This window comes from Terrapene carolina, unplaced genomic scaffold, assembly GCF_002925995.2.
Source record: "Terrapene carolina triunguis isolate 2854851 unplaced genomic scaffold, T_m_triunguis-2.0 Scaffold191, whole genome shotgun sequence".
In the NCBI taxonomy this organism is placed as follows: domain Eukaryota; kingdom Metazoa; phylum Chordata; order Testudines; family Emydidae; genus Terrapene; species Terrapene triunguis.
Genome location: NW_020664542.1, coordinates 645,886 through 665,086, shown reverse-complemented (window position 1 = coordinate 665,086; position 19,201 = coordinate 645,886). Strand labels below are relative to the sequence as shown.

At 50.9% G+C, this 19,201-nt stretch overlaps 1 protein-coding gene across 1 annotated transcript in view; it reads left to right on the top strand.

Annotated features, from left to right (window-relative positions):
* The window catches only part of LGR6 (leucine rich repeat containing G protein-coupled receptor 6), a 154,054-nt gene extending 142,513 nt beyond the window's left edge, over positions 1 to 11,541 (top strand). The window contains exon 6 of the mRNA XM_026654358.1: positions 11,466 to 11,541. Coding sequence (XP_026510143.1) covers positions 11,466 to 11,541 — 76 coding nt within the window. The remainder of the gene's footprint in view (positions 1 to 11,465) is intronic.
* Positions 11,542 to 19,201: the final 7,660 nt, after the last annotated feature.

The following is a 19,201-nucleotide window of genomic DNA, read 5'->3' as shown; positions in this document are numbered from 1 at the left end:
GGCAGAGCTCAGGTGAGCCGTGTGTGCCAACGGCAGTGCTCAGGTGAACTGTGTGTGCCAACGGCAGTGCTCAGGTGAACTGTGTGTGCCAATGGCAGTGCTCAGGTGAGCCGGGTGTGCCAGCAGCGGTGCTCAGGTGAACCAGGTGTGCCAATGGCAGAGCTCAGGTGAGCCGGGTGTGCCAACGGCAGTGCTCAGGTGAGCCGGGTGTTCCAACGGCAGAGCTCAGGTGAACTGTGTGTGCCAACGGCAGTGCTCAGGTGAGCCGGGTGTGCCAACAGCAGTGCTCAGGTGAACTGTGTGTGCCAATGGCAGAGCTCAGGTGAGCTGGGTGTGCCAACAGCGGTGCTCAGGTTCTATTCATCAAGGCCCTGCTAATGCCAGGAACATCTCGCAGGATTTCCTGCCCTTGCCATCAGGGAGCTCAGCCCCATTCTTAGCATTCTCTCAGCATCTTGGATCCCACATAGAGCTGGATGGGAAATATTTTCCCTTGTGAGAATTTGTGAGATTTTGCCCCATGATCCTGGTCTGCAAAGAGAGATGCATGTATTTGTAAACAGGCAGCTAAAGTTTGTCCATTGACTTCAAGGGGCGCAGGATGGGCAGAAAAGTTTCTCATGGAATTGATCTGTTAATTTTGTCAAAACATCCCTCCAGAGAGCGCCATGTACGTGCACAGGAGTAAAATATCTCAGGTCTTGGTCAAACCCGCTGTAATTTACCAGGCAGAACTGACTCTTTGAGCCGGGCTTGAACTGACAGACACTGGAGAAGCTGCAATTCCACTTGCTGAAGTAATTTGTTTAACATGGATGGGAAGAGGGCAGAAGGAAAGAGGAGTTCATCTCTTCAATTATTTCCCATTCCAACTCGCACTATGAGTCAAAGTCTCCTGTGATTGTTATTTCAGTGTTCTCCTGTAGCAACCGCTAGAGTTAAGGCCGGGCTGCAGTTTCCATTATAGCCCCGCTTTTTCAATCACTCACAACTTTCTCAACAACAGCAACAACAAAAATATGTCTTTGGGGCTTGGAACTTTCTTTGCTTGGTCTCCAAATGTCTTCAAGCCAAGTTTAAGCAAAATCGGCTCAGTCTTTGTTTCATTCCTCTTCACTGTTATGAATGAAACGGACGGGATCCTGCAGCTCAAACATTTCTAAACCTAGACATTTCCAGTCGGGCTTCATTTCTGGTCCTAATGAATGACCAGGTTGTGCCACCTTTACTCACATTCAGTCATCATGATGGCACATCCCAAAGGGACATCACCTCCTTGGAGATGGAGCGCCGCCCGGATCAAACTCTATCTAGGACATTCAGTGCTACCTTACTCCTCGAGTGGTCCCCTTGAAATGGATGGAAGGATTGGATGAGAAAGCTGCTACCCAACAGGAGTGAGGCAATCAGAATCTGGCCCCATAGGAGGAAGATAGCTGTTTTTAAAGTCATGAATGTTCCAAGTCAAGGCGTATTCACATGGGTGGGTGGGAAGACATTACCTATTTTTTTCTCTTTGTGATGCCCTGTAAAGGTGTAGAACACTGGCCAGGATGCCTCTGTTAAGACTGCCTGAGTTGAGAGAGGATCCGTAACAAGACCTTCATTTCCCCAACCTGTCTGTCCAAATGAAAGCTCTGCATTCTGTACTGCTCTCTGCCAGCCCCTCCTAAGGGAACGCTACTTAATACATCGCGTGCCAGGCCTGGAAGATGAGTAATTTGGGGCAGGATCCCAGGGGGAGCGAGGTCCACAGCTGAGGACCCATCACATCTGGAGCCAGAAATGTTGTCCCTGCTATCTGAACTGCAAGCCCTGTCTTTCCTGTTTCCTCATGCCCATCCTTGTCGTTTCAAATGAACACATGCACTATAGGATTGGGGGTTTGTTCTGTACCTCACTCCTTTGGCATCCCCCGTCCCTGGGAACATGCATTGAGGCACTAGCTACAGTAGATCCAAACCTTTGGCTTGGCAAGTGCAGTATCCAGGTTCAGAGGGACTCAAACGATTGGCGTCATCTTGGTGTGAAAGCCCAAAGTGATGTAAGGGCAACTTGATCTGAAAATGCCCCATAAAATTTGATGGAGGAAACCATCTGGACGTGGAACATATTTTTTTGTGACAAAGAGAAATAGCTCCTCTAATCTCCTGACTTGGATTTTTATCTAAATCTTTCTCCTCCTCAGAGAATCACAATTGATCCAAGTTTTCTTGCAGCTGCTTTTTCCTCTCCCCCACTTACCTCTGGGAGCAGCCAGTAAATTTCGCTGTACTGCCCCACCCCCGTGTCGCCCCAAAATCTGTGTGTTCTCATCAGAATGACTAGATGGAAATGTGCTTCTCTGGGAGAGTCAAGCTGGTTTCCAAACTGCGCTCGGATCGTCACAACCCTCCATTTAACTACCACACAGAGCCTGCCTCCTCCCCGGCTCATAAATCCTCCTGCTTTTACTATGGAACATTTGGCACTGGGAAGCTCGGTGACGCTGCCTGCACTTGAATCCAGGTGCAGTGAGAGATTTTTTTTCTGAGCCAAGGCAGATTTAGAGCAAGCATGAGTAACGCAAATGTCATTGATCCACCTGCTAGCGTGGCCATTTTAAAGAGGCTGTATTATATGATATGATAGGTTATGTTCCAGAACGCAGACGGGGAAGAGACTGACCATAAATTCTGTGATAATAGATTAATGCTTTACGTCACAGCGGATACAAAATTTGTCTGCGTCTGAATGTGAGGGGCTTGGTATTTATTGGGGCGAGGCCCCAGGCACATAAAATGGACTGATCTACTGAAGTGGAACTCAGCGAATATTCTGTCCCCCTGAGCTGCTACTAGGCTGGTGAGTCCTTACTCATGTGAGGAGCCCAACTGGAATCAAGGGCACTACTCAGGTGAGCAAGGACTCGCAGTCTGTCCCCTTGGCGTTGCCTTCTCTGCTTCACAGCATGTCCCCGGGGCACCCAGGATCCATCTGTCTGGACTGAAAACATCACAGGAGTAGGATTCTGGAGTGCTATGCCTTGGTTCAGCCAGGGGGCGCTCACTGACTGGAATGGGAGTCGGGTGGCTAATACCCATGCACACACTCAGACAACTTGGAAGGAAGAATCCAGTAACACAGATCCTGGTTCTGCCAAAAATGAAGAGAGAGGCCTGGCCTGCGCTTAAAATGTAGGTTGATATAGCTCCGGCACTCTGAACACTGTAACTATGATGCCCTAGCCCCACTGTAGACACAGCTAGGCCAATGGCAGACTGCTTCCATCAACCTAGCTGCCGTCACTCAGGGAAGTGGTTTTCCTAGAGCCTGTAAGCTACGTCTACACTATGGGGTTATATTGGCATAGCGGCAGTGACATAGCTCTGTCGCTATAGTCCCTGTAGTGTAGACAGAAATAACACACAGGACTTCCCAATGGGAACCCATGGGACTGTACCATGCCTGGGGTCTCAAGGACAGATGTAACACAGGAGACTTTACTGCCCTTACAATAGAGATGGCACACAGATCTCCAGCTGCAGAATTAGCCCAGAAGGACTTCATAATGCACAGGCCCTCGAGCATCAGAAATAACACACACAGTGCACAATACGTGGCACTGGGACAAAAGACAATGAAGGGAGGAGAAAAGCGGGTAAGATTTGCTGATTCAGTGTGGATAAGGCACATCAGAATGTCACATTAGCCACTCGGCTCCGGGGTTAGACATCTTTAAAGCATTAAACTGAAGATAACCTTGATTGCAGTCAAACTGGAGTAAATCCAGAAGTCTAAATCTGGTAGTATTTCCATCTTTCTGCGAGCAAGAGATAATAAAGCTGTGACTGTAGACATCATGGCATTGAACTAAAAGACCAAGAATCATGGGGCTCAGAGGTTTTATTTTCTTTGTTTCGAAAACACTTCTAGGTAAATGCAGCCTGGATTCCACCCATGCATTGAGATCAGTGGGGCAGGGGAGGCAAATGAGGACAGGGCTTTGGACCATAGACATTGTAACATTCATTGCAGAAGAAGGAGGTCTGTGCTTATAGATTCATAGATTCATAGATTCTAGGACTGGAAGGGACCTCGAGAGGTCATCGAGTCCAGTCCCCTGCCCGCAGGGCAGGACCAAATACTGTCTAGACCATCACTGATAGACATTTATCTAACCTACTCTTAAATATCTCCAGAGATGGAGATTCCACAACCTCCCTAGGCAATTTATTCCAGTGTTTAACCACCCTGACAGTTAGGAACTTTTTCCTAATGTCCAACCTAGACCTCCCTTGCTGCAGTTTAAGCCCATTGCTTCTTGTTCTATCCTCAGAGGCTAAGGTGAACAAGTTTTCTCCCTCCTCCTTATGGCACCCTTTTAGATACCTGAAAACTGCTATCATGTCCCCTCTCAGTCTTCTCTTTTCCAAACTAAACAAACCCAATTCTTTCAGCCTTCCTTCATAGGTCATGTTCTCAAGACCTTTAATCATTCTTGTTGCTCTTCTCTGGACCCTTTCCAATTTCTCCACATCTTTCTTGAAATGCGGTGCCCAGAACTGGACACAATACTCCAGCTGAGGCCTAACCAGAGCAGAGTAGAGCGGAAGAATGACTTCTCGTGTCTTGCTCACAACACACCTGTTAATACATCCCAGAATCACGTTTGCTTTTTTTGCAACAGCATCACACTGTTGACTCATATTTAGCTTGTGGTCCACTATAACCCCTAGATCCCTTTCTGCCGTACTCCTTCCTAGACAGTCTCTTCCCATTCTGTATGTGTGAAACTGATTTTTTCTTCCTAAGTGGAGCACTTTGCATTTGTCTTTGTTAAACTTCATCCTGTTTAACTCAGACCATTTCTCCAATTTGTCCAGATCATTTTGAATTATGACCCTGTCCTCCAAAGCAGTTGCAATCCCTCCCAGTTTGGTATCATCCGCAAACTTAAGAAGCGTACTTTCTATACCAATATCTAAGTCGTTAATGAAGATATTGAACAGAGCCGGTCCCAAAACAGACCCCTGCGGAACCCCACTCGTTATGCCTTTCCAGCAGGATTGGGAACCATTAATAACAACTCTCTGAGTACGGTTATCCAGCCAGTTATGCACCCACCTTATAGTAGCCCCATCTAAATTGTATTTGCCTAGTTTGTCGATAAGAATATCATGCGAGACCGTATCAAATGCCTTACTAAAGTCTAGGTATACCACATCCACAGCTTCTCCCTTATCCACAAGACTCGTTATCCTATCGAAGAAAGCTATCAGATTGGTTTGACATGATTTGTTCTTTACAAATCCATGCTGGCTGTTCCCTATCACCTTACCACCTTCCAAGTGTTTGCAGATGATTTCCTTAATTACTTGCTCCATTATCTTCCCTGGCACAGAAGTTAAACCAACTGGTCTGTAGTTTCCTGGGTTGTTTTTATTTCCCTTTTTATAGATGGGCACTATATTTGCCCTTTTCCAGTCTTCTGGAATCTCTCCCGTCTCCCATGATTTTCCAAAGATAATAGCTAGAGGCTCAGATACCTCCTCTATTAGCTCCTTGAGTATTCTAGGATGCATTTCATCAGGCCCTGGTGACTTGCAGGCATCTAACTTTTCTAAGTGATTTTTAACTTGTTCTTTTTTTATTTTATCTGCTAAACCTACCCCCTTCCCATTAGTATTCACTATGTTAGGCATTCCTTCAGACTTCTCGGTGAAGACCGAAACAAAGAAGTCATTAAGCATCTCTGCCATTTCCAAGTTTCCTGTTACTGTTTCTCCCTCTTCACTAAGCAGTGGGCCTACCCTGTCTTTGGTCTTCCTCTTGCTTCTAATGTATTGATAAAAAGTCTTCTTGTTTCCCTTTATTCCCGTAGCTAGTTTGAGCTCATTTTGTGCCTTTGCCTTTCTAATCTTGCCCCTGCATTCCTGTGTTGTTTGCTTATATTCATCCTTTGTAATCTGTCCTAGTTTCCATTTTTTATATGACTCCTTTTTATTTTTTAGATCATGCAAGATCTCGTGGTTAAGCCAAGGTGGTCTTTTGCCACATTTTCTATCTTTCCTAACCAGCGGAATAGCTTGCTTTTGGGCCCTTAATAGTGTCCCCTTGAAAAACTGCCAACTCTCCTCAGTTGTTTTTCCCCTCAGTCTTGATTCCCATGGGACCTTACCTATCAGCTCTCTGAGCTTACCAAAATCCGCCTTCCTGAAATCCATTGTCTCTATTTTGCTGTTCTCCCTTCTACCCTTCCTTAGAATTGCAAACTCTATGATTTCATGATCACTTTCACCCAAGCTGCCTTCTACTTTCAAATTCTCAACAAGTTCCTCCCTATTTGTTAAAATCAAGTCTAGAACAGCTTCCCCCCTAGTAGCTTTTTCAACCTTCTGAAATAAAAAGTTGTCTGCAATGCAGTCCAAGAATTTGTTGGATAGTCTGTGCCCCGCTGTGTTATTTTCCCAACATATATCCGGATAGTTGAAGTCCCCCATCACCACCAAATCTTGGGCTTTGGATGATTTTGTTAGTTGTTTAAAAAAAGCCTCATCCACCTCTTCCACCTGGTTAGGTGGCCTGTAGTAGACTCCTAGCATGACATCACCCTTGTTTTTTACCCCTTTTAGCCTAACCCAGAGACTCTCAACACTTCCGTCTCCTATGTCCATCTCTACCTCAGTCCAAGTGTGTACATTTTTAATATATAAGGCAACACCTCCTCCCTTTTTCCCCTGTCTATCCTTCCTGAGCAAGCTGTATCCATCCACACCAACATTCCAATCATGTGTATTATCCCACCAAGTTTCAGTGATGCCAACAATGTCATAGTTGTATTTATTTATTAGCACTTCCAGTTCTTCCTGCTTATTACCCATACTTCTCGCATTTGTATATAGGCATCTAAGATACTGGTTTGATCTTTCCTCCCGGTTTTGTCCTGACCCTCCTTTCTCTCTGCCAATATAGCCCACACTCCCTCTCGTCTCCGACCCATCTCCCAGGTCTCCATGTTCCCCACTTACCTGCGGGCTTTGCTCACCTGTCCCCGTCGAACCTAGTTTAAAGCCCTCCTCACTAGGTTAGCCAGTCTGTGCCCAAATAGGGTCTTTCCCCTCCTCGAAAGGTGAACACCATCTCTGCCTAGCAGTCCTTCCTCAAATAGCATCCCGTGGTCTAGGAAGCCAAAGCCCTCCTGGCGACACCATCTTCGCAGCCAGGCATTCACCTCCATGATGCATCTGTCTCTGCCCGGGCCCCTACCTTTGACAGGAAGAATCGAAGAGAATACCACCTGCGCTCCAAACTCCTTCACCCGTACTCCCAGAGCCCTGTAGTCACTCTTGATCCGCTCAGTGTCACACCGCGCATTATCATTTGTGCCCACATGGATGAGTAGCATGGGGTAGTAGTCAGAGGGCTGGATAATCCTCGACAATGCCTCCGTAACGTCTCGGATACGGGCTCCCGGCAGGCAGCATACCTCCCGAGATGAAATGTCAGGGCAACAGATGGGCGCCTCCGTCCCCCTGAGCAGAGAGTCTCCGACCACCACTACCCTGCGTTTCCTATTCGCAGTGGTGGCAGCAGACCTCCCAGCCTTAGGGGTACGAGGCTTCTCCTCCTTTACTGTAGGGGGTGATGCCTTCTTTCCTGTATCAAGAAGAGCATAACGGTTACCTATTACCACAGCGGGAGGGTTCGGAGCAGGGGTGGAGCACTGCCTGCTGCCAGAAGTAACCAGCTGCCAGTGTCCACCCTGAGCCATCTCCTCCTCCACCAGTGGTGTATCAGCAGTCCTGTGTCCTGGGACAGCTACCTCAGCTGTCTCCACATGGACACTGTCCAGGAATTGCTCGTGGATTCGGATGCTTCTCAACCTAGCCACCTCCTCCTGTAGCTCTCCCACCTGCTGCCTGAGAGATTCCACCAGCAGGCACCTTTCACATTGGATGGTCCCCCCAGCCTGGATATCAGTAAGTGGAAATTGCAAGTTACAGTCTCTGCAAAACCACACCAGGATCTGGGTAGAAGCATCCATGCTCAGGCGCTCTGTCTGGCTACAGGCGCAGGTGGAGGAGACAGAAGCAGTGCTGGCACAGGTGTTGCGGGTCTTCCTAACCATCGTAAGCCTCCCTCTGTCAAACTCCCGTCTGCAGCCCCCTGTCCGCTGAAAGGGTTGTTTAAGCAAGAAGTTTAAAGTTTTAAGGGGAATAAAGGGAAAACAGATAGAACCGGCAAGGGACCCTCGCCCCTTCCCACTCCCCTTCCAAACTCCCTTGCGAAACTCCCTGTTAGCAGCCCCTGTTCGCAAAAGCTCCCTGGTCGCTTGTGCGCTGCTTTATAAAGCCCTGGCCTGTATGAATGCCCCGCCCACTGATTAAGGCTCAGCCAATTACCAGAGGCTTCTAGGTTTCAAACCTTCCTTTGAAGCTCACAGCTTCCAACTGTCAGCCACAGCACACGGTCCTTCAAACAACCAAACAAACAAACAGACTGACAAACACAAGCTCAGCACACAGCAAGTAACCCCCAAACACAAACAAACACACACTGCAGACAGTCACTTACCCCAAAAGGGTGCTGTATTGCTCCTCCTTCACCTGGAGAACTCCCTTGCGAAACTCCCTGTTAGCAGCCCCTGTTCGCAAAAGCAGTCTACTTGGTCTACTTGGATCCACCCATGGGGCCTAATGCTATGAATGGTTGTTGAAGATGCTCGACTGGATAGGGCCCAACATGAGTTAGCCGTGTTGGTTTGAGCTTTTCAAAGCCCAGGGCTTCCTAGTAAAATGAATGGGAATTGGGCATCCAAACCCATAAGGAGCTTGGGAAATCTCTGCCTTAGATCCCACGGTGGTGCAAATTGCACAGCACGTGTGAGCTGGGCAGGAAGCTCTTTTGTCCATGTTGCAGTTGTGCAGCTTGGCACCAGGGCCACCGAGAGCGGGTTCGGGCCCTGGTGAAAATTTTTTTCGGGCCCCCCAGCAAGGGCGGACCGGCTAAACAGGGCCGACGAGACGGGGGGGAAGCCGGGGAAGCTGGGCCCGGAATTTTTTCGGGCACCCCAGCAAGGGCAGACCAGCTAAACAGGGCCAATGAGAGGGGGGGAAGCCGGGCCCCCTTCCGGACCGCCGGGTCCCGGTAATTTGTACCGGCTTCCCCCCACTCTCGTCGGCCCTGCTTGGCACTGAGTGGTTGTGCAAACTGAGTGTCAATTGCCGAGAGGCATATGGCAGGAGAGGCAGTTCACAGGATGGTGTCCCAGAAAGGGCCAAATTAGAGATAGTGCATGGGAGGGTGCTGAGCTGCTGTAACACACGCTATCTTCTAGTCCCAAGTGTCTCGGCGACACTGGCTTAGGCCCCTCCAGCTCGCTCAGACTCACTTCTGTGCCTTTCTCCGGAAGGGGAAAGGGCTCCAAGAACCTCCATCCAGAGCACATGCCCCCTTTTCCCTCCACCCTGGGCACACCGGGAACTTGCATCACTCCGAATGTAGGCAGCTCTCATTTCAGCAAAGGAAGGGCTGGCAGGCTCTTTACCCCCAACCTTTTGGGATTTACCACAATGGACCAGGCAGTAATGCGGAGTTTAAAGACTTTTCCGTTGTAAAGGGAAAAGGAAATGCCTGAATGAGGGCTGGAACTGGGCCTATTGTGGTAGAGATAATGTTAGAGATAACGGAGCGCACACCCACTGACTAAGAAGAAAATAGGCCAATGAGCACCGGCTTTATGCTGTATCATCCACCTCAGTGGTTATTTACCAGGGATCTGGGGCCCCCTGGACGGCTGCAGGCAGGTTTCAGGGGTTCCGCCAAGCAAGGCCAGCATTAGACTTGCTAGGGCCCAGGGCAGAAAGCCAAAGCCCAGCTGCTTGGGACTGCAGCCAGGGGCCCCACCACCCGGGGCTGAAGCCGAAGCCTGAGCAACTTAGCTTCGCGGGGGGCCCTGTGGCGTGGGGCCCAGGCAATTGCCTGGCTTGCTATCGCCTAACACTGGTCCTGGCTTTTATATGCAGAAAACAGTTGTTGTGGCACAGGTGGGCCATGGAGCTTTTATAGCATGTTGGGGGAGAGGGGGCTCAGAAAGAGAAAGAGAACCCCTTGTGACGGGTTGGATCACAGAATCTCCCTGGGAGCTGCCACCTGATGTGCCAAAACTACCCCTGCTCCTGTTTTCCCTGCCAGCTCAGGACTCCAGCACCCTGTCTTGCTGAGCCAGACACTCCCGTCTGCTCCAACAAAGACCCAGGGTCTGAATTACTTGCCCCAAAGCTGCAGGTTTACCTGAAAACAGCTCACAGAAGTGTGCTTGTCTTTAGCACTCAGATGCCCAACTCCCAATGGGGTCTAAACCCAAATAAATCCGTTTTACCCTGTATAAAGCTTATACAGGGTAAACTCATAAATTGTTTGCCCTCTATAACACTGATAGAGAGAGATATGCACCGTTGTTTGCTCCCCCAGGTATTAATACATACTCTGAGTTAATTAATAAGTAAAAAGTGATTTTATTAAATACAGAAAGTAGGATTTAAGTGGTTCCAAGTAGTAACAGACAGAACAAAGTAAGTCACCAAGCAAAATAAAATAAAATGCGCAAATCTATGTCTAATCAAACTGAATACAAATAATCTCACCCTCAGAGATGCTTCAGTAAGTTTTTTCCTCAGACTGGACACCTTCCCAGCCTGGGCACAATTCTTTCCCCCGGTACAGCTCTTGTTCCAGCTCAGGTGGTAGCTAGGGGATTCTTCATGATGGGTCTCCCTCTTTGTTCTGTTCCATCCCTTTATATATCTTTTGCATAAGGCGGGAATCCTTTGTCTCTCTCTGGGTTTCCACCACCCCCCTCCCCGAAAAAGCACCAGGTTAAAGATGGATTCCAGTTCATGTGACATGATCACATGTCACTGTAAGACCCCAAGCCTTCATTCCTCCCAGCCTGACTCACAGGAAGGCTTGCCTGCAAACAGAGCCCCAGTCAATTGTCCTGGTTGATGGGAGCCATTAAGATTGCAAACTACCATTAATGGCCCACACTTTGCATAATTACAATAGGCCCTCAGAGTTATATTCCATATTTCTAGTCCCTGATACAAGAGTGGTACATATATACAAATAGGATGATCACACTCAGTAGATTATAAGCTTTGTAATGATACCTTACAAGAGACCCTTTGCATGAAGCATATTCCAGTTACATTATATTCACTCATTACCATATTTTTATAAAACCATATAGACTGTACAACATCACACTCCGATCTACCTCGCTCTTGTTTGCTGCACCCTGTGGCCATCCTGAGAGCCTAGTGGTTTAGCGACTCTGCAAGGTGCATTTCCTGCCCCCGTGCCCTTCGTGCGCGAAACAGCACTCAGCTCTCCCAGTGCCCCTGCGCCTTCACCGCTCAGGGGCTGCTGGAGAAAGGCCAGTTGAGTTCGGCCCCATTTAAACATCTCCGTTTTCTCTGCAGGCACCTGCACAACAACCGGATCCAGAGCCTGGGGATCAACAGCTTTGAAGGGCTGCACAGCCTGGAAACTCTGTGAGTGGCCCGTTTTTTCTTCGGCAGGGAATAATGCCCGTTTTCTCTTCTCTGGATCCCTGCCAGCTTGCTAGCAGCGGAGCCAACATGGGTGCTGTGTGTATCCAGGCCAGGCCCAGGGGCTAAGCGCAGCTCAGGTGCATGGGGGATGGGGAGTGTGCCTTGGATGGGCGTTCCAATTAAACATGGGGTTACTGGAAGGAGCTGGCGTGTTTTGCAGCCTGTTTGCTGCTTCGTGTTATGTTATTTTGCTTCCTTCTTGTAACGGCAGCCCCTGGAGGAAAGTGCTTTGAGACTGAGCAATTCCACCCGGTCTCATAGCCTGTTAGCTGCTCTCCAGCTCCACTATTCTCCCACAAACTTCAGGGCCTGGCATGCATACAGCTGCTAACCAGGTTGGGGAGCCAGACCAGGCCCCTAAACACACTGGCTACACCCCCACAGGGGTACAGCATGATGACCTTTATCATGATCTGCTGCTCTGCCCTGGTCTCTTATCCCATCACTGCCCCCCGAGTATGCACCTAACTTTTCACCAGTCGTCAGCCTCAGCCACCCAGCTGCCAACACCTCATGTGCCATCTCTGCTCACTCTCCCACCATCTGGAAATCGGGGCCTTCTAAGGGCTCTCAAGCTGGACACCCAAAAATGAAGGCTGGTTAAAAAATCAGTGGCCGGGTCTGAAAAATCTTGGCCAAGGTATTTTACAAGCATTTTATGCCACCCAAACCACTTCAAGGACTGACTTTTGGGCTGTCTGTACAATATCTAGCACAACGGAGCCCTGTTCTTGGTTGGTCCCTAACCACTATTGTACTAACCATGATTCTTATTAATAATAATGATGACGAAACAGACAAATTCTCCGGTACAGTCTGTCCTGCGGGCAGGCTAGCATTAGCCTAGACTCCAAGATTCTTGTAAGTCAGGCGTGGATCTGCTGTAGGACAGGAACTCCATCAGAAAACAGGACTGCTCCTAGCTACCAGCCCTGGGGTGTTTCTGAACTGCAGGAGAGAGCGAAAAGCCTCGCCCAGGAGGAGTGTATGCGGCTGCCCTGTGAACGGCCCGGGTTTAATGGGCCGTGCACTGGCCTCATGTGAAAAACAAACAAACAAGCAAATAAATCCAGGCTCCAAAATGTCTGAGCAGGCGGCTTCTTGCCCTCAGTTGCACAGAAACTTCTCCCTCCGTGCTGGCCTTGGGCAGAACCCAACGAAAGAAGAAGGGGATGGGAATAAACAGAGAGACGATGTGTCCTGTCATAAAAGTGTCGCTCAGAGAGACACGGCCTGTTCTGTGCTCAGCGAGAAGCTGCTCAGATACTGCAGGCAAACTGCTGGGCCCAGATCATCAAAGGTATTTAGGTGCCTAACTCCCATTGGGGCCTAAATACCTTTGAGGAGCTGGGCCGTGATCCCTAGGTGTGCTCCCCAGAGGGCTGGGGGCAGGGCAGTCTCAGGAAACGTACTCTCCCTTGCATTTGGACCGACAGAGCCCGAGGCACCCAGAACAGGGAGGAGGGTGTTAGACTTTGGTACTGGTGGCTTGGGAGGAGGAGGGGGTCTCCTCCGGATTGCCACTGGAAGTGTCTATGTGTACTTATAATGGAACCACGAGGCACTCGGTTACCATGGCGGTGGGCGCGTACCGAGAAAAAGAGAGGCTTGGTTAGATTTTAAGACAGGCACATTACAGATCAGTGAAAAGAAGCCGAGTCGCACATGGGGTGAGGGGAGGCCGCCGTCAACGTGACGTCTCTGCTGTCTGAGTGTTCCATGTGTGTCCCTCACCATGGCGTCTGATCACCAGCCCGGCCTAGGGCCTGCTTGTGGCAGTTCTTTGTGTTCAACTGTTTGCTTGGATGATGTCAGTGTAGACCAGATGGAACCTTCATGGATTACAGCCTCCCCAACCCTCCCTCGCCCCAAAACATAACATCCAGTGTAAAACAGAGGGGGAAAGAAACGGAGACCAGCTGGGAGAAGAGAAATCTCTGTGCGTACAGCTCATTTCCCACTGTCTGGGGTTTGTGTGTGTGGCATGCAAAGCCAGGGTAGTTTGCTGTGATGATTACATGGTGGAGGCATCAAGGCATCTCGCATAAAGGGCCAAGAGCTGCCCACTGGTCAGCCAGCTCCAGCTATTTCATTGTCCGGATTCGTTTCAAGCCCCAGGTGACACCTTTTCTTGGACTGGCAGGTGCGTTGTTCCAGATTCCCATCTCCCTTCAGGCAGCGCCATGGGGACAGAGTCTAGCTGTAAAGTAGCCGGTGGAGATGGGACAGGGGTGCTCCCTGCTGGCACAGATCCCCTAGGAACCATGTGACAGCGGCATACATTACACCAGCTTCCTGCTCAGGCCAACCTGGAGTAACCCAGCCCAGCTGGCTTTCTGCCCCCTCCCTTGTGCAGAGCCCCAAAAACAGGTGCAGCATGGGACTAGGCTGAGCAAGCTCCCCAAACTGTCCTTCCCCACAGCTGGGGGATCCCTCTCTTTGTCTCCCTCATCTCCTGCCCCCCCAGGGAATTACCAGTCAGGCACCACCTCTGCAGCTGGAGATTTGTTGCTTTGTCAACTGATCCAAGGAGCCCCCTTGTTGCGTCTCCTCCTTTCTTCCAGGCGCCTACCTGGGGTGCGCAGGAGTGAGGATAAGGAGTGTGCCCAGAGCTTCCGCCCATGCACGCCCCTTCCCTGTTGCAATCGCAGTTCTTGAGTGCACCACTGGGGGGCACACTCTGTCCCCCAAAGGGCAGGGCTGGTTGATTGGCGCTGGCGCTGCACTCCACAAAAGGGGTGTAGCAGTGGGAGCCCGCCCCTTGCGCTGTGGGGTGCTGTAGGAGCGTTCTGTGGTCTGGCCACTAGACCACACTGCCTCCCCTTTGGATGCCTCCTTTAAACTTCTTCCTCTTGCCTCCAGTACAGGCTGGGGATATTTTGCTAATCTCACATGTGGTATTTAACCTATTCTTCAGTATTTCATGGGCCAAATTCTGCTCCCAGTTATTTTATGGGTGTAACACTAGTGAAGTCAATGAGATGGCCAGGGTGTTGCTCAGAGCAAAATCTGCTCTGGTGTTTCCAAGAGGTGTGTTTTATTCCATTGCGGATATGGAGCCATGTGCCCTGTTGTTATGGCTATTACTTCTAAAGCTCAGCAGGGGTAAAGACATTTTGTGTGAGGTTTTCAAAGGCACTGATGGGAGCTAGTTACCCAGCTCCCAGAGCTGGAGATTCCCCACCACGTCTAGACAGCTGGATTGGCCAGGATAGGTGGGGAGAGGGATTGTACTTTGTAAAATACAATCAGATCTTTTAAATCAGCAGTTCTCAAACTGTGGGTTGGGGCCCCGTAGTGGGTCGCGACCCCATTTTACTGGGGTCATCAGGGATGGCTTAGACTTGCTGGGGCTTGGGGCCCAAGCCAAAGCCCAAGGGATTCAGCCCTGGGCGGCAGGGCTCAGGTTACAGGCCCCCTGGCGGGGGCTGAAGCCCTTGGGCTTTGGTTTTGAGCCCTTCCCCACCCAGGGTGGTGAGGCTCAGGCTTTGGCTTTGCCCTGCTCCTCCTCCCCACCTCCACCACCTGGGGTGGTGGGACTCAGGCAGGTTCAGGCTTCGGTCCCCCCTCCTGAGGTCGTGTCGTAATTTTTGTTGTCAGAAGGGGGTCGCAGTGCAGTGAAGTTTGAGAAGCCCCGTTTTAGATTCAAGAGAGAAATGGCTCCGATTGCTCTGTGCAGTCCCTCCGCAGCTCGGAGCCGGGGGCAGTCAGGAATTCTCCTCTACGTGCCCAATCTGTGCACAGACGGATCACAGGGAGAACTCCCTTTGGGCAGAGACTGCTGCGCTAAGCACCTGGAAAGAGGTAAAGAGAAAGCGGGGTTGTGAGCTCCCCTCCTCTGCCAGCCTAATGAGTAGTGTCCCACAGAGCCAGGGCAGCCATGCATTGCCCCCTTCACAAGGGGTGTGCAAATGGCATGATGGAGCAGCAGACCCCCTATCCCAGCTGCTCAGGAAGGCGCAGACACCAAAACGTGGCAGGAGAAAGCGGCTAGGTGAAAACGTTTGCCCCACAGCCTTGCTACTCTGATGTTGGTCTATCTCCAGTTATTACTTTCATGTGAGCCGCTTACTAGAAGGGTATTTCCCCCTCTGGCTAGCCCAAATCTTCATTATTTAGACATGTCTCATGCAAGATAACAGGAGGGAAGATAAAACCTCTATCTCTCATGTGGTTTGGCATCCGTTCCAAGCCTCTTGGAGAAACCCAGTGAGGCGTGTCTGCTAAGACTCCCAAGGAGACTGGGGGTAAATCGCAGCGCTCAAGAGACCTTATGTGACACATTCTTTATATAGCACCTTTGGCGTGAGTATGAAAAAAGGGTAGTATTCCTTTAAATAGGTTGTGAGCCCTCTAATGGTGCTCACTGTGTTCTAGAAGCTGTAGTTAGGCCTGGCATATATATTGTGTACCATTAGTAAACACGGGGCTGTGTATTTTCTGCATGGTATAACTGCTGAGTAAAGAGCAAAAGAAGCCTCCTTTAATGACAAAAAGCTGGGCAAGAGTTACTAAGAAAACAGCGAACCACAATAGGAACACCAGAGGGCGAAAGCAAGCAGCTGGTAGCTTCCCCTGCAAAGGCAAGGTTGTGTTATGCTGAGAGGAGAGGGCAGAACCGTAGGGCAGGAGGCTTTGGGTTGAGCTGGCAAGAGGTGAAAGGAAGGAGCCAAGTGGCGCTAAGGAAAACCACGAGCTTTAGAAAGAGCAGAAGTGAGGAATGTCAAAAGCCAAGATGCCAGCCACAGCGTTAGCCTGTGTAGCGAGTCCCGTTGGCCTTGTAAAACGTACCTCAGAATGTACCGCGATTGGGGCTGTAAAACACAAACCGTACAGCGCCGGGGCGACGCACACACATTAACTCAAGTTTCAATTCTGCAGCTGCCCATCCCCCCCGCCCCAGAGCAAGGGAAGGGTCTCTTGTTTCCACGGGGACTCATTGTTCTTCACAGGAGCCCACATTGCAAAAGCCCCAGGGAGGAGGGCAGCTGAGGGAGGGGAGAGATTTTTGCCTCCATCCTGTTATGATTTTGCCACAGAGAAGACAAAGCTTCTTATGCCAAAGCTGCAAGAAGGGGCGTTTGTGGCCCGGGGTGCCGGTTCCCGTCCCATCCTGGCAAGGAGACGGGTTTCAGCAAGCCGGCAGGGCCTCTGATATGCTAATAGGGGAGGTGGGTGGCATAGCAGGGATTCCAGCATGTCTGCGAACTTGGATGCCTCTCAACTGAAAATTGGCTTTGTCTGGAGCCCTCGAACAGCACCGTCTGACAGGGAAAGGGGCTTGGCTCTGGTGTGCCCATGGGCCTGCGGAGCTCAGTGATTTGAGCATTGGCCTGTTAAACCCAGGGTTGTGAGTTCAATCTTTGAGGGGGCCACTTAGGGATCTGGGGCAAAAATCTGTCTGGGGATTGGTCCTGCTTTGAGCAGGGGGTGGGACTAGATGACCTCCTGAGGTCCCTTCCAACCCTGATATTCTATGATTGTCATGGGCCTCCCTCAGCTCCCAGCTCGCTTTACACTGCAAACCGGGCAGTGGCTGTGCGCACCTTGCTGTGCGTTATGGCTGGTGATGCAGGCCGGCCTGAGGGCCAGCTGAGATCGGGGCCCTGTTGCACTGCTCCAAAGAGCTCACCCTGGAAATAGACCCGGCAGGCAAAGGGAGGGGAAGGGGTAGGTTACTCCAGCAGAGCGGTGTCAGGTGCCGTGGCTCACTTGCGGGAGGGATGAGCTTACTGGACAGAAAAGGGAAGGGAGGGCTTAGCAGGGAGGGGAAATGCAGGGCAATAGAGTAGTGGAGCAGAGAGCAGGAAGGAAGGATAGTTCTCAATGGGTGTTTGCAGAGCACTGTCGAAGGGCTACAGAACTGACCTAAGAGAGAGGGGGGTGAAGAAGGCTGGGGAGCAGGCAGTGCCCTCGGGCTGCAGGGAACAAAGAGGGCAGGAAGAGCAGAGATGGGGCATGGATTCGCAGGAGAGAGGGGAAAGGAGGGGAGCGAAGAGGGGATGGGGAGGCCGCTTCCAGGCAAAGGAGAGGCAAGAAAATCAGAGGCAGAATGGGAGAAAAGACAGCGACTGGTGTGGAGAGGGATGGACTCTTCTGTGTAGCTGGGAGAGGCAGCTCTGGAAGGGGATCAGATGCCAGGGTGATGGGCCCAGCCTACGGACCTCAGTAGACCTGAAGAGAGAAGAGGGGGATAAAGAGACAGGGGAGGGGGAAGTGAGGAAGGACCCTCCCAGCAGGGAGGTGAGCGAGGGGTGGAGTTATGGCTGCTTCTTTCCTGCCCTTCGGCATAGACATCCAGCATCTCTGTATGTGAGGCTCGCTCAGGGGCAGGATTCGGAGCATTTCTGCTACAATCTCACCGGCTTCTGCAGATCCTGCAGCTAAATCACTGGAGGGAAAGGTAGCAAATAAGCTACAGTACTCCCAGACGCCCCCAGAGCTGCCTGGGGAGCGCCTGAGTCGTGGCTGGGGGAGAGGGACTGGTACCACCCCCACCGACTGTGGTAAAACTGGGGGAGGCAGCGGCTCCCAGCCTACTGCACCCTGGAGGCCTGTGGGTGGAGATGGCAGCCCCCTGCAGAACTGGGGCGGGAGTAACTGCCCCATTCCTGCCGCATCCCCAGGCCTGATCATACCACCAGTGCCTCCATGCGAGCCCCAGGATGCTGAGGGCTTTCCTGGACCCAGGACTCCTCACTGGTTTGGAGAATACAGCACCCCTACAGCCGGGGACTTGTGTGTGCCTCTCCAGCGCTTTGAATCAGTGGTTCCCACCCAACGTGGAGCACGGGGCAGTGTACACAACGCCCTGCGATCAGGCTTCATCCCGCCTGCCTGGGGTGACCTGCATGTTCCCCATCTCTGCAGCTCCCCAGTCCCTGACACTTCCTCCTCTAATCACAGACGGGAGATAAATCACTTGGAGGGAACAAACCTTCCCTTGTTTAAAAGCCTTTTTATTTAAAAAAAAAAAAGTTCATAAATTAAAAACGTCTCCCGAAAGGGCTGATCCCAAACCCACTGGCCCCAGGCGTCAGATCTGCCTAACCTTGCCTCACAGGAAGTGCCCTCACCGCAGACTTTCACAACGCGCTGCTCCCATTATGTGGGTAATTAGACGGGCTTTGGAAATGCAGAGAGCAGGGCTGGAACCTACTGATGCTGCTGAATGTTTAGATTTTGGGGGGGGGGGGAATGTGCCCTGGGCCATAAAAGCAGGAAGGAGGAAGCTGGGAATCTTCCAGCTGAGACCCCCACAGGGTTGACTTAACCCTTTCAGGAACATGGGGCACTTGTCGCTATCTGGGAGAAGCCGTTTGCTAAAGGATGCCCAGGCACTAGAGCAGAATTTGCCTTCCCCAGTGGTGTATGGGAATGCCTGGGCCGTGCACACTCGGGACCCCTGGGCTGTGCACAGTCATAATCCTTGGGCCATGCACAGTCGGAATGCCTGGGCCATGCACAGTCTGGATCCCTGGGTCATACACAATCAGGACCCCTGGGTCGTGCACAGTTGCGACCTCTGGGCCATGCACAGTCGGAATGCCTGGGCCGTGCACAGTCGGAATGCCTGGGTCATACACAATCAGGACCCCTGGGTC